Raw genomic sequence first — 15286 nt, forward strand, 5'->3', positions numbered from 1 at the left:
TTTTGTAAATTTACAAAATTTTTAAAATATGTAGGCGCAAGAATACTATTAACACTTTTTTTCCTATATACTGCTAATATAGCTTACTGCTATATTAAATTTATATAATAAATTTACTGAACTAAATTTAGCAGGAGAACAATGCTGGTCAACAACTGTTATTCAAAACATCAACCCATGTATTATAAGCTCTACATATCAAAAACGACCTCCTGCATATTTAAAATGTGTCCAAAACAAACGTATGTTTTCCATTAACAATTCAACATTACAAAGATTTTGTAAAGGCCACATAACTAGGACGTCTCATCCTAACACTACATTTCAAATTGTTAAATGAATCCATCGTGCAGCATCTGAGGGCTCCAAATCCCTTAAAAGTAAGATGGGGAAAAGGTATATCAGCTTTCATCTTACACTAATTTATGGAATAACGTAGGCATGTGTTATTACATTTTTATGTACTTCTATCTTTAAATAAAAACAATTCATTAATGCAAAACGCCAGAAAATATTACTATAAAATCAATATTATAACTTTTTAGCTACAAATGTTTAGTTTACCTCATTAGGGACACTTACCCAACAGCAGAACTAAGCAGAAATATTAATGGGTACAAATATAACACTAAGAATAATTATCACTTTAAATCAACTGTTACCGTTAATACATTACCACATTACTGAAACTACTTCAACCAATATTTATAATGACTAAATTACTCACTTACAGGCCTTTTTCACTCTAATCATACTTCACTTATATTTACTACCCACACATACTTAGTGTGTCTAATCAGATTAACCCTCTGGGCTAACGCAGATTTTAAACACTGGCTGATAAAAAGATGATGTGCGACATTTGAACTACATATAAAGTTTATATAGTTTATAGACGTATTATAAAGTCTATAAAGAAGTGTGCAAAAACTGAGAATGCAATCACCATTGCAATTACAAAAAATTAAGCATGTAATAGCGAGTTTTCACAGTTCCAAGCTACGGATCGTTTAACTCAAACTAAAAATTATATTAAGATTTCGCCTATGGAAGCAAATCGGTAGGAAATCTGGAAAATAAGATTGTTTGCTGTCTTAAAATACTGCGTGCAAAAATGAATACAACAAAACTACATATAGCCTAAATTTTGCGAGATTACATTTCAAATCTAAAATATTTCACATTTATTATCAACATAGAACAGTACATCCTCCAACAAATCTCTTGCGGGTATTTATTAACAAAAAAAAAGACTTAAAGTTAAAGCTAACTATTGTTGCTTAATGTTTTATACAGCATTATGCATGTATAATATATAATAATATAATAATATAATAGTATTATAATAGAAAAATCTGCACGGTGCTTACCTTGTCCATTTAAATTTTGAATGGATTCTGAAAGTCACTGAGGTCCGTCAGGACTTTCAGGAGCTTAGGATTGATTTTGCAGTGCTTCTTGCACTTAGATTCAGCTTTTGAGCCACGTTCAGGGTTGATCCCCAGGAGACCCCTAGAGTGGCAAGGAAAACTGATTTATTTTAACTATTTTTTAACACATAATGAAAAAAAAATTTCATAACAGAAACAAACACAAAAAGTAAAAAATAAATACATTTTCAGGAAAACACTAAAATGTATATTCTGCTCTAACACACCTGCTTAGCTAATTGCCGCCCTCTTCATGAGTTATGTCAAGAATGAAAGCGCAGAAAATACAGTAAAGTGTACAAGACTGAGGTCTTTAAGTCTGACTTCACTTACCTTTGAATGAACTCCAAAGTAAGGGCTGCTTCCTTGGGATATTTGATGTTCATCAAGTAAAACATGCTAAACATGTAGACTATGGTCATAACCCGGTCTACAGCGACTTTATAACGGTGTTCATCTGAAAGAACAATGAGAAGTAAACTGGAGTAAGATGTAAGAATCATAGCTGTACATAGCTGTCAAATAGCATTTAACAGTCAGAAAACTTGCTGATATTTCCAGTAATTCTCAAAATCGCCCTGAAGAACGAAATTATTTTACATTTACAAAATGCTACTACAACTCCGTATCTCTCTAATAGGTGTCAATAATGTATTAAACATCGGCTTGAAGCCCAGCTACACGTGCACATGTATTGCTATGATTCAAATACAGCTTTAAGATTAATTAAGAGACCCTTATTAGTCCCACAACAGGGAAATTTCACCTCCGCATTTAACCCATCCGTGAAGTTAAACACCACATACACACTAGTGAAGACATACACACTAGGGGGCCCTATCCACAGCACCCAGGGAGCAGCTGGGGGTTAGGTGTCTTGCTCAAGGGCTCAGTCATGTGCTGTCAGCTCTGGGGATCGAACCGGCGACCTTCCAGTCACAAGGCTGGTTCCCTAACCTCCAGCCCACGACTGCCTCATGGCTTTGATAAGCCATGTCTCTGCATGTATCACAGTAAGCAGCAGTGAGAGTTACATGCAGGCAAAGTTGAGCTCATAGCCAAACTACACAAAGTGAAGCACAGGACTGATGAGCTTTTGGAACTACTGGCTGATTAAGAAGAGGCTCAGCAGCAGGCCCTCTTAACTGGTTCAGAATGACCCCCTGGATACATTACTGAGATCAGAGGACACAGGCTGCAAGACAATAGGACCACTGAATAAGAACGGTAGTTGCTACCTATGAGTGGAGTACCACCCAGACAGGTGCCACCAGCACCAGTGTTCTTCTCCACCACAATAAACTGATTTGAAGTGGTTTCCCCAGTTTCAGTGTTGCCCTTATCAGTAAAGTCATCAGAAGTCATAACAAATGTATATTCAATATTCAAAGTAAAACACAAATGAACGCTGTCACTGAGGAAATCATTCACATGACTGAAAATGGTAAAAGGTAAAATGATGAATATATTTTCACTTTTACACGTTTGACTATTAATAGTTCTCAGAAACAAGATACAATACGTATTCTGTACTTACCAACGACAATGTTGCAAGGACTGCTGGGTAGTTCTTTCTGGCCATCCTATAAAGACAACGGATGTCTTGAGTTTTGTATCATTGTTTTAGTTTTATCTAATATTCAAATAAGTAAACTGTTATACTGTTGTAAAGAAACCAAAGTGAATTTGTACCAAATCGAAGCACCGCATTAAATGTGGTGCACAGTATATCTACATCCCAAAGGATTGCTGAAATCCTAATTCTACATTCAAATGTAGATTTCCCTTGTTTGCAACCAACAGGACCTCTGTTTTTTCCTTGAAGTAACTTGTGAGGCATCTTGGCATTTTCAAAGGTCCTCGGTTCATCATGTCACCAGCACTTGCTTCTCTTGTTTGAATGAGGTCTTTCACCACTTGGCCTTTTTTAGAGAGTTCTTCAGCAAGTTTTACTTGGACTGCAAAGCCAATAAGTGTCTCGCAATGGTCAAAAAGACCAGAGGCTTCAAATAAATATGGCCATTTTCCATCAGTGTGTTCACATTGGTGTTTTCATTATTAATGTCCAGCCTTTGCCTGTAATCTCTCCTTCATTAGTTGCTTTACATGTGCATCAGATAGCAGATTTTCTTTGTGAGAATTGCAAAGTTCAATCCCTATTGTTTTCATAGTCTTCATCATTAACAGGAGGGAAAGGCTGCCACTCCACACAGCCATATTAGTCTGAAAGTTCTGCCTTCTTTGGGGCTCTCTCACCAGCTTGTCTACTGAAGGTCTGGGCAGTTTGTCTTAGACAAAGAATCATAACCACTTCCTACAACAATGTCTCCACTGACATCAGAGAAAGATTTGGGAAATCGTTCCACTATCTGCTGGGCAACGTGCCTTTACCTCGTTCTACCCGGACGAGATCCACTGGCAAGAAGATCATCATCCACAATGCGAATCATCTCTTTTCTGAGCGCTGGCATTGGCCTCTCTTTTTCATTCAATACCCTGATAAGCTCGCTGGGTAGTTTACCATGGAATTTGTTACGAGTCACTCAGTGTGGCTGTACAAGGTGATGCAGACGTCAAGGAGTCTGGACAAGCCAAATGGAGCTGCACCGTAACTGGGACATTACATGGCTCTGAATTACTCTGAGGTCCTGAGAGCAGAATAAATAAAACAAACAAGATTATTAGTTTATATATCCAAGCATTTAAAATACATCTGCTGCCTGATAAAATGATGACCTTCGTTTAGTCAACTGCGGTATAATAAATTCAGCCAAGTTCCAAGTTTAGAATACTATAATTTCATAAAACACTTTGCATTAAAAAGGGTTAAGCACTATCAATATAAACAAGAAATACGAACTAGAAACGCCAGAAAAGTGCAACCAAAACCAACAATTTGTCAGCTGAGAATTAGAAAGTTGCATGAGACATCTTTGCCGAAATTGACCCGTGCATACAGTTAATCATTTAATACTGATTACTACTGCAAAAAAATCTGTAATGATGATGTACTGCAATGAATACATTTTTATTACTGAACACTCTGCAGCTTTTCATGCCCCCCCCCTCTTATAATGACTGATCACAGTATATTTAACATATACTGCTTTTGGCATAGACATGTATTGTACATAGCACAATAAATTCTCACGGTAAATCTTGCTGACGTTGTATGTACAAGTTTCTCTTTTCTGAAATGTTTGACCTTTACAATCTCAAAACTGCACTGAACACAGATAGAACCTTATTTCTAAGCTGTAAGTGTAAAGCCATTAACCTCGTTAAACAATTTCAACTTCAAAACGTTAGAAGTCTTACAAAGGATGAAAAAAGAAAAACACTTACTGGCAGAGAATGCTTTAATCAGCCTGCGACACTGTATTGGCTTCAGGACACCTTCAAGATCTTCGATTGTCACCAAATATAGGTCACCGATTTGAGAAACACCAATTTCTTGTAGTCTTTCAATCACTTTATCAAGGAGGTTCTCCACAAGCAATGGCAGGGCTCCACTGATTAAACCTCAGATGGCTTCTATAGCGGCACATGCTTAAGTGGAAAAAAGATTTTGGCACCTCTATGGAAACATTTGTGAGGGACATAATCTGCAAGAACATCTAGCTTTGAACCTGTAATATTATTCGGACTGTCCTTAATTTCATAGATTCCAAGGCTAGGAAAGTAGTTGTGCTTGTTGCCAAAACGTAACGTCCAGGTGGGTATAAGTGGACCAAACTTCACAGTGAAGTCAGCATAGTGAAGAAGGTAGTGATGTTTTGGTCTTAATCTGTGCTGTGGACACATCACCTTTCTCAGTTCCACATACTCCTCAATTAAGACTTTCATATAGGCAATCTGAGGTTCAGAGAGGGTAGGTGCACAAACATGTTCAACCACGTTCCTCAATAGAAGCAGCATCTGCCACACAGCATCATCTGGGTCCACAATTTTGTCATGCAGCAAAACTGTCAAAAAACGTAGCAACTGCCAATTTTGAGAGGCTTGTCCTCCAAGCTTATGTCCTTTACTCAGAACAGCAACTTGTTTGTTAGCACTTTCACCATTAAGACATTCAAAACTAAACCTTTTGACAATTGTTCTTTGACAACATGTTGCAGGCACAGAGCCAGATCGAAATCAACTACACCCTCAAACAAATCATGGGCAATGCAAGGGACGTCTGTGCCGTCTGTTCCTGGTGATCAGTCAAAAACCGCACTCATTGTACCTCTTTGGGTCTCTCTGTGATGCACAGAAAAGAGAATTTAACTGAAACTCCTCTTTAGTTATCAGGCAGTATCTGCAGAAATATTCAGAACAGCTCAAATTTTCACAGAAGCCACCAATAAGAGTGTGACCCAAGGTTGTCACCAACAATACAGGCAACTGAGCCTCTGGATGTTGTGCCCTCTATAGTTATGCCATTATTCTCCAACTCACACAAGTCAGAAAGTAATCTTTCAAAGACTCTGCTCGCACCGAGATATTTACAGTCCTTCTCTACACATAACAGAACTAACTGAATCTGCATAGTACACTGCAAGCATCTTATTCTTTTGTCTAGCTGATCCCAGTGGGTTCCAAACCTCACAGGAATCCTGGAATAACATTACCTTTAAAGCATGAGGATCTGAGCAAAAAAATACATTGTCCTTTATGACAAATACATCAGTAATATCTCGGAACATACCACTTTGAGTAGGAAGAGGGTTTAAAGTTTGCTGACATGCCCTTTGGTCTTTTAAAATAGCTTTGTCTTTCCAAAACAGGAACATACTGAAAATGCCTCCTCTCACCTTTATCATTATGGCCTAACATAATGTGCAGTGGCTCAACAAAGTTGAAACTATTCTTATAAACCTGAAGTCTCCTATGGTGTGTGGCTAATGCTCTTTGTAGAGGACCGTCATTGTAAAGCTTCTTGCCAAACTCTTGCAAAGCATGCTGTGGCACACCAAGTTCTTGTAGGTCTGTTATTAACCTGTTAATTGTAAATTCATGTTGGATGTCCTGTAGTGTTTTCATCTCACTCGCAATCTCTGTTACTGTAGATGCAGGGACCATATGCTTTGCTTGCAGGGCCAAGAAAACAGAGAGCCAAGTTTTCAGTGTATTTATCAAGAGGGTCGGTCACTGGTATTTCTAATTCAGCTTCAATATGTGGCTCTGCATGAACAACTTCTAGTTGAAGTCGTCTAAACGTTCTATTGTTTCAGCAAGATGAGTAGAAGCAACTTGAGCTGCATCCCAGTTTTTGTGAAATCTTGCCACATGAGAAGAGACAGTTTAAAATGTTTACTGCAAGACTGGACAGGACAAGTATCAGTAAGCCCCTCTTGCAAATGAGCACATAAGTGAGATACAAGCGCCTTGAGACTTTCACATTCCTTGCTACACAACTCCCATGCACATTTTAACCTAGCAGACACACTTCGATGAGCACGCTCTGAAGTTATAGTGAGCCCTGGTCACGTGAACATTGAGTTCTTCCACACTTTGGAAAACCACACGGGAATCTGACGCCTGTGAGTTCGGTAGTGTTTCAAATGTAAAGAAACAGAAATCTCAGCAAAGGATGTGGTGGTGAGCACTTAAACAAACAAGAGCTCATCCAGGAACCTGAGGAACAGCAAAATTTCACTCCAGAATCCAATTCAGAGTTAGAATATGAGAGAACCTCTCCTATTTACTCAAAAGTGGACTTCAACTCCATCCCGTCTGAGCTGGACTGCAGTGAGCCTATCACTATGATTTTTATGGGTTATCAGATTGCGGAGTCAGATGAGGAAGAGGAGAAGATGCAGGCTGAACTGGTGGTGCCATGTCCATGCTTGCTAGTCTAAAGATTCTGGAGCGATTGATTAGGCTCGTCAGGTCTTTTCGGAATATTTAAGGACAAATGAAAACCAGTCTTTGCTCCTATTTGGCCCGTTGGTGTACTCTGGCCTGAGCTAACTTAGCTAACGCTAGCTGATACTGCTGGATGAGCTGTATCTAGGGTTAGCTACCTTGATAGCTTTTAGTCTGCCCATTCTGGGGAACGTTTTTCCCCTTCGAATGTAAAAAGGCTCACGTTTTCAGTCTTTCATTGCTGCAAAGATCATCGGTGTCAAAACTACGTCGATGTTTAGCTACCAAAGAAGCGACAGTAGCACTAACGCTAACACTAACGTTAGCCTGTCCAGAAAATCTGACTACGGCTAACGCTAACCCACAGCCAGTGTAACGTTACTTCGTTGTTGTCTATATTAAATTGGGTAAATGGGATTATTTATCTTTGTGATACTAGCTGGTAGTCTTTTAGTTAAGTTTACCTACACAAGCAACAACGATACAATGATATTTACCACAGAGGTGCCGCCGCAATAAAGAGGGCGAGAAGAAGAAATTTTGGGTTGAGGAGAGAGCGACCGTTGGTCGCGTTGACACACTACACACAGTTTGAATTTACTGAAAAAGCTCTGTAATGATACGATAACTGAATTGTTCTGTAAAAAAGCACAGGAATTTGCTTGTTTACAGTGTAGAGGATGCAAAGCAGGAGAAAGGACTGATTCTTTTAGGCTCTTATTGATTTACAATGCCCTTGATGATGTTTTTGAAGGTCTTTCATAATTTCTCTCCTCAAATACAGTGATAGTCAGCACATTTAGTTACTCATTGTTATGGGGTTTCATTTCATTCTACTACATTACATTGGTTCACCATCTGTGATTGGTCAGACTTCTCACTTTTGAGCTTAAACTCTCTGTTTTAGACCATAAACAACGAAGGCAGCTTAACACACTTCAAGCTGGGTGGACTATGGAGCTCCTCTGTAGTTTTATCCGTTACTTTTGAGGTACTATGTCTGTGTTTAGGCCAATTTGCACACACAGTGATAGAGTTGAAGAAGTGCACTTAGAATATAGTGTAAATGTGTCTGTTAAAGCATAAGATACAAGATGGTTTCGTATATTTGACTTCAGGTATTTGATGCATATTGTTCTCTCTCATCCACAGGTGTTTTTGTTGGAGTATGTGGGACCCCTCTTGATATACCTTCTTTTCTACTTCCGAGTTCCCTACATCTACACCCATAAATACACTTTCACCAGCAGTCCTCATCCTGTGGTCAGGTACACCTACAGATGTATGCAAACGTTAGGGCAGCCCTGGCCAAATTACACATTTTGTTATGCATAACCTCTGCAGCAAAAAACATATTTCTGCATATTTCGGATAGGCTCCAGCACCCCCCCCCCACCCCCACCCCCCCCCCCGCCCCCGCAAGCCTGACGGAGAAGCGGCTTAGAAACTGGATGGATTATGGATATTTCTGCTAATATTAATGCACTCTATATTCCATTAACAGTAACTTGGGCATGAGCAAAGGTTAGGACACCCTACTAGGTCAGTACTTAGTAACACCTCCTTTGGCAGATTTTGTAGCCCGGTAGCAGTCTTTCTGTTTTATGAATTTTCACCCACTCTTCCTTGCAGAGCAAATCTAGTTTTGCAATATTTTTGAGTCACCTTTCATGCACAGCAAGATCTACCCACTTACTTCCAATGATGTTCAAGTTAGAGAACTTTAAGGGCCACTCCAGTAGTTTCAGCTTGTGTTTCTGGAAGTAGTTCATGTTGGATTTTGATGTACGTTTTGGGTCACTGTCCTGTTGCAGAAGCCTCTTTTTGACTTTAGTTTCTCAGTGTTGCATTTTCTTCCAGAATTGGCTGATATTTAGTGGAATCAATTCTTCTATCTATCCGTGCAGTGTTTCCCAAGCCACTGGCTGCCACACAACTCTGAAGCATAATAGAGCCACCTCCATACTTGACAGTTGGCAAGGTGTTCTTTTCATCAAATGCTGCTCCATTTTTTTCCTCTGAACCTAACATATGTTCTATTTTTACTTCTTACCCAGTCCTCAGCACTTGTGTCCAGAATGCCTCTGTGGGGAAGAGGGTGTGGCAGAGCGTCGAATGCAGGGCGGAGAAGCCAGTCGGGCTAAGATGATGATGTTCACCTGTGTCTTGCTTCTGCCAACCTACTTATAATCATCTCTTCCCTCATTAGGTGGCAGAACCCAGAGAGAAAAGGAGACCTGTGAAGGTGTGAGAGCCAAGCTGAGCTGAGCTGAGCTGAGCTGAGCAAAAGAAAGAAAGGACTGAAAAATCCAAGCAAGTGTCTTGTCTTAAATTGTCTGTGGACCGAAAAGCTGAGTGGTTTTTGTGTTGTGTATAAATAATTAAAAAAGCTCTACGTCTCAACACCTGCCTCAGGCGTCCTTCCTCCACCCATCCTTAAAGTGGTTACAGTGGTGCGGAAGCCCAGGAGTTTTGGACGAATGTCACCACAGAGTCCTCTTGGAGAAATAGTCAAAGCACTCTCCCTCCTGCAGCAGACACAGCATCAATCTATCCAGCAGGAAAACCAGGCCTGCTTCGAGGCCCTGGCTCAGGGCCAAGAGGTGGACAGGAAGCTTCTCTGGAGCTTGTTGACAGCCACCAGTACTCCAGCTCCGGCTACCATGTCCATCTCGAAGATGACTCTACAAGACGACCAGGAAGCGTTCGTGAAGCTCTTTGAGAGAGCAACGGAAGACTTGGCGTGGCCGAAAAAGGACTGGGCCATCCGACTGCTGCCCATGGGGGAAGCCCAGCTTGCCGCCCAACAGCTCGATTGCAGCTGGAGTACAACAAGCTGAGAAAGGCTGTCCTCCTGTCTTGTACCACTCCTGTCTCCTGTCTCCGCTAAACATTCCTGCAAGTCCTTTGCTGTTGTATGGGTGTTTTGCTTGGCCGTTCTGGCCAGCAAACACACAGTTCTATCTTAACTTGATGTCCACAGTTCCCCTTATCTGCCATTTAGTTACATTTCAGACAGTAGAAATTATGCTTTGATATCTTTTTATAGCATTCCCTGATTTGTAGGCATCAACTACCTTCATTTTCAGATTCTCAGCCAGCTACTTAGAGGAGCCTGTGGTTGTCGAGTTTTAGCACAAAGTTTGAACAGTCAGAGAGGTTATTATCCTTGGGAATCGCCATCAGGTAACAACTCATCATTCCAAATGAGTCAATTAAGGCCAAGTTAATCACATGCTATAGTGACAGTGTTATGCTTTTCTATTTTGTGTTTATTATATATAAAGATACGTGCATTAATATTAGTAGAGATTTTCTATACTTTGCTGTAGAGGTTGTGTTTTTGCCTTTTCACTGCAGAAATCAGCATCCAAACATACAAAAACAGCAAAATCGTGCATACAACTGTATTTATCAGTAATCTTCTACTCATTATGGCCACACAATATGGAAAAAATGCTGTGTTGCTATTATATCTGAACAATTTTTGATTGCAGCAGACTTGCAGTCAGACGTTCTTGTGCTGATGGAGTTGTGATGTGGTTAAAGACCTTTTAAAACCTGCAATCATTAGAATACAATTATTTACATTTATATTTGCTGGATAATGTGAATGCCTTGATTCATCAGTAGCCAAAAAACACATCTGAAGTGTCTGAGATTTGGTCAGAATGCTCAGTGTACAAGATACTTATTTGCATATTGCAAATAATTGTCTTCTAGGACATCTGCACTGCACAGTCTCAAACAATCAACAAGACATTACGGTGTGCGCTGAATTCCACACTGTACAAACGTTTCTTCACAAGTGAATTCAACTTAAATCTAGTCAGTACATCTAATCGTTCTCATTGTTGAGAGTGCTGTATGAATTTTTGAAGATTATACATATTTAACAACTTTTTCCTAGTTTGTTTGCCAAGTTTTCACTGTTTGTATACTACAAGCATGTTGGCCAAGCTCTTACTTATCTTTTCCTTTGTCTTTGGTGTGTCCAGTCTGGCCTGTGCCTGTCACTCTTTCCACTATATTAAGAGGCTGGTGGAAACTATCTTTGTCCACCGCTTCTCTCATGGAACCATGCCGCTGAGGATTATGGTGAGGGTAAGTACTGAGACTCTTGAGAGTTCTTTAAGGTTCAGCTTTAAGCAGTCGATGTAAAAGTGCTATAGCTTTCCAGTCTGTCCTCTAGTAAGGATAACACTATCCAGACTATGTCACTAGCAAGTGATATTCCAGCATTTTTCAAACTAATCTCTATCTCCTGCATCTGAATCATACTGTCAGTTAACACGATTATCATGACTGCTTCTATATACTTAGAAAAGTGAAAACTTTGACAAAAATATGTGACTACAGAATGGAATTCTGAAACTCCATCTGCTGCACTCTAAAGGCAGAGTTTGATTTATTCGGACATCGAGAAATTAGTTATTATAATCGAACTAATGATATCCTGCACTGTGAATATTCAGCATTAATTCACTCCAACCAATCACGTTTCTGATGTTGGCATGGCAACAAACAAGCTGACAGATCCATTGTGTCCCAGCAACTACAACGTTTTAACAGTCAGCAAAATAATGATGTCTTCTGCTTCCTCTTGGATGATGTTAGCATCTCCGAAATCCACGTAAACTCATACAGGGATCCCAGCTGGCTTTCCGTTTGGGTTTTAGGACTTTTATGTGCTCTTTTCAAGCTTCTAGTTCTGTGATATTCTTGGTCCATGTTGCATGCACAGCATGTTTCAAATCTACTCACATGTGTTCATTGACGTTGAAGTCCAGGGGCTGTGAGGAGCATTCTAAAAGCTTCAGTTTGCGTTCATGGCGGATTTTTTTAGGTATTTAGAGAAACACTTTCTACCTTCCAGTCTTACATCTGCCTGTGCAGTGCTTTATGGCACTACTGGCTGCAAGAGATCCACACTTAACAGTTGGTAAGGTGCCTAACAGTTGGCTCTTTTCATCAAATGCTGCTCCTTTTCTCTCCAAACAAACCTTTGATGACTGTGGCCAAACAGTTCAGTCCATGGCCCTTGAATGCTTCTGGCTTATCTAGATGTTTTGCATACTTGAGATGTTGACTTCTGTGATGAGTTCGTAGGTTCCTTCTGATGAATCTTACACTCAGATCATGTTTGTGTAAGCGTCGCTCCACAGTACGGAGCACCACCACTCCTGTGTCCCCTAAACCTTCTTGCAGGTCCTTCGCTGTCATATGGGGGTTTTGCTTTACCTTTCTGGCTTAAACTCAGTCCCAAGCTGAAAGCGAGGGCTTTAATAACATTCCACCTTCTACATAAGATATAGCCCACCCAATTTCACTGTTTGTCCATTTTTAGGGGCAGTCATGGGCTGGAGGTTAGGGAACCAGCCTTGTGCCCGGAAGGTCGCCAGTTGGATTCCCTGAGCTGACAGGACATGACTGAAAGCATCTAACCCCAACTGCTCCCCACGTGCTATATATAAGGCTGCCCACCACAAGGGTGCCAAGTGTGTGTGTATTCACTAGTGCATATGTGGGTGTGTCAATGCACAGATGGGTTAAATGCAGAGGTGAATTTCCCTGGGCTCTTGCCTCAAGTGGAGGAGTTCAAGTATCTCGGGATCTTGTTCACGAGTGATGGTACAAGGGAGCGGGAGATTGACAGGCGGATTGGTGCTGGGTCAGCAGTGATGCGGGCTCTTTACCGGTCTGTTGTGGTAAAGAAAGAGCTGAGCCATAAGGCAAGGCTCTCGATTTACTGGTCGATCTACGTTCCCACCCTCACCTATGGTCATGAGCTTTGGGTAATGACCGAAAGAATAAGATCGCGAATACAAGCGGCTGAAATGAGTTTCCTCTGCAGGGTGTCTGGACTCTCCCTTAGAGATAAGGTGAGAAGTTCAGTCATCCGGGAGGGACTCGGAGTAGAGCCGCTGCTTCTCCACGTCGAGAGGAGCCAGTTGAGGTGGTTCGGGCATCTGGTTAGGATGCCTCCTGGACGCCTCCCTTGGGAGGTGTCACAGGCAAGTCCACCGGGGAGGAGACCCCGGGGATGACCCAGGACATGCTGGCGTGACTATATCACCCAGCTGGCCTGGGAGCGCCTCGGAATCCCCGCCAGGGAGCTAGTGGAAGTGGCTGGGGAAAGGGAGGTCTGGGCCTCATTGCTCAGGATGCTGCCCCCGCGACCCGAACCCCGGAGAAGCGGAAGATGATGGATGGATGGATGGATGGATGGATGGATGGATGGATGGATGGATGGATGGATGGATGGATGGATGGATGGATGGATGGAATTTCCCTGGGATTACTAAAGGGGAACTTAGCCTAACTTTTCTGAGGAGCAGAGGATAGACAGTCCATCCATTTGTTTGAATGCGAACAGCATGGTGAAATTTCCCAAACAAGGGTTTAGTGTCTGATGCGTATTATTTTCATGTGAAAAATCACATGAATATCTCAAAGTTTTGTCTCACTTATGTGTATTGCAATCTGTGTGTAACGGCATTCACAATACTTTTCTGGTATCCGTAGTGATGAGACAGCGCCTGTGAAAGCTATGCCCAGATTTTTCTTCTGTGAACGTATTACCATAAATTCCACCCCCCCCCAAAAAAAACATTCGCATCTATGACACACCAAATTACATTTATAGCATAATTTCTCCAAACTTTGAAGAATTCATTGAAGTGTTTTACAAGAATGCATCAAAATTACTGTCCATGGTATTTGACTATATATGAGAGACAGAGAGGTCAGAAAATACTGGACTATAATGTCAATAAAAGAAACAAGTTCTTTGTGTTTTAATCATCTACTCCTGTATTTACTGATTTCACAGAACTGTGCTTATTACTGGGGTTTTGCTGCTTGGCTGGCCTACTACATCAACCACCCACTCTACACTCCTCCGTGTAAGAGGCTAAACACCCAGACCAGCACAACACACACTAACACACCACCACAGTGTTACTGCAGTGCTGAGAATGGTCCACCACCCAAATAGTACCTGCTCTATGGGGGTCCTGACCACTGAAGAACAGGGTAACAGAGTATCAGAGAAACAGATGGACTACAGTCTGTAACTGTAGAACTACAGAGTGCAGCTATACAGTAAGTGGAGCTGATAAAGTGGACAATGAGGGGAGAAACAAGGAGGTGCTCATAATGTTATGCCTGATCGGTGTGTGTGTGTGTGTATGTATGTATATATATATATATATATATATTCATCATCATATAAATAAATAATATGTAAATAATTACGGTTTCCAGTTCATAGAATTCTTGAAATATCGAGCAAGATTTCTAAAAACCCCCTTTATGAATAGTTTATAATGTCTACACTACAGAAAAGCTACACTATTTCTATACCTTTTTACTCTACACACATTACTCTATACACATAACATAACATATAGGAAAAAACATGTAGCCTTTTTTTCCAATATATTAAAGAAACTAATACAATTTTTTTTTAAGTTTCACAAAACATAATTTGATTAGGGGTGTTCAAACGTTTGCATATGACTATAGAATAACAAACATAATTATGGTGATTCCAAACTTCTGAATGCGAGTTATTTTACAGCGTATGGAGAGACGCAGATCAACTACGCGCTGGTCCTCTTCGTGGTAGGTAAATCTATAAATCTATAGCTAAATATCTCCCTGTGTGATCAAAACATGTTCAGTGATGAGTATTCTGTGTTTCTGTTCCAGCTGTGTGAGGCGGGTAATTTCTCCATTCACTGGTCTCTCAACAGTTTAATAGGAGAAGGTAGGTGACTGAGAAAGTAGATCAGTTCCATCACCACATGGAGCAAAGCAAACTGTGCGAGAGTCTTTAATGGGTCATTAATGTTTTCCTCAGTTCATATATTCCAATAGTGCTGTTTATGTCTCTTGTAGTGGTCTAGTCTTGAGGGACCAGACGTGATCTTGTAATGTAAGGCTAAATAATAGGCTAAAGGTTGGTGGGCATGTAGACTGATTAGGAAGGGAAGAAAGGAAAC

General features: G+C 40.7%; 1 protein-coding gene across 1 annotated transcript in view; it reads left to right on the forward strand.

Moving 5' to 3' along the window:
* LOC108412107 (very-long-chain enoyl-CoA reductase) overlaps positions 1-15286 on the forward strand; it is a 45879-nt gene that overhangs the window by 18465 nt on the left and 12128 nt on the right. Inside the window, exons 6-10 of the mRNA XM_017684008.2 lie at positions 8433-8548; positions 11279-11384; positions 14113-14185; positions 14863-14906; positions 14994-15051. Coding sequence (XP_017539497.1) covers positions 8433-8548; positions 11279-11384; positions 14113-14185; positions 14863-14906; positions 14994-15051 — 397 coding nt within the window. The remainder of the gene's footprint in view (positions 1-8432; positions 8549-11278; positions 11385-14112; positions 14186-14862; positions 14907-14993; positions 15052-15286) is intronic.

This window comes from Pygocentrus nattereri, chromosome 3 (assembly GCF_015220715.1).
Source record: "Pygocentrus nattereri isolate fPygNat1 chromosome 3, fPygNat1.pri, whole genome shotgun sequence".
NCBI classification, from domain to species: Eukaryota; Metazoa; Chordata; class Actinopteri; order Characiformes; family Serrasalmidae; genus Pygocentrus; species Pygocentrus nattereri.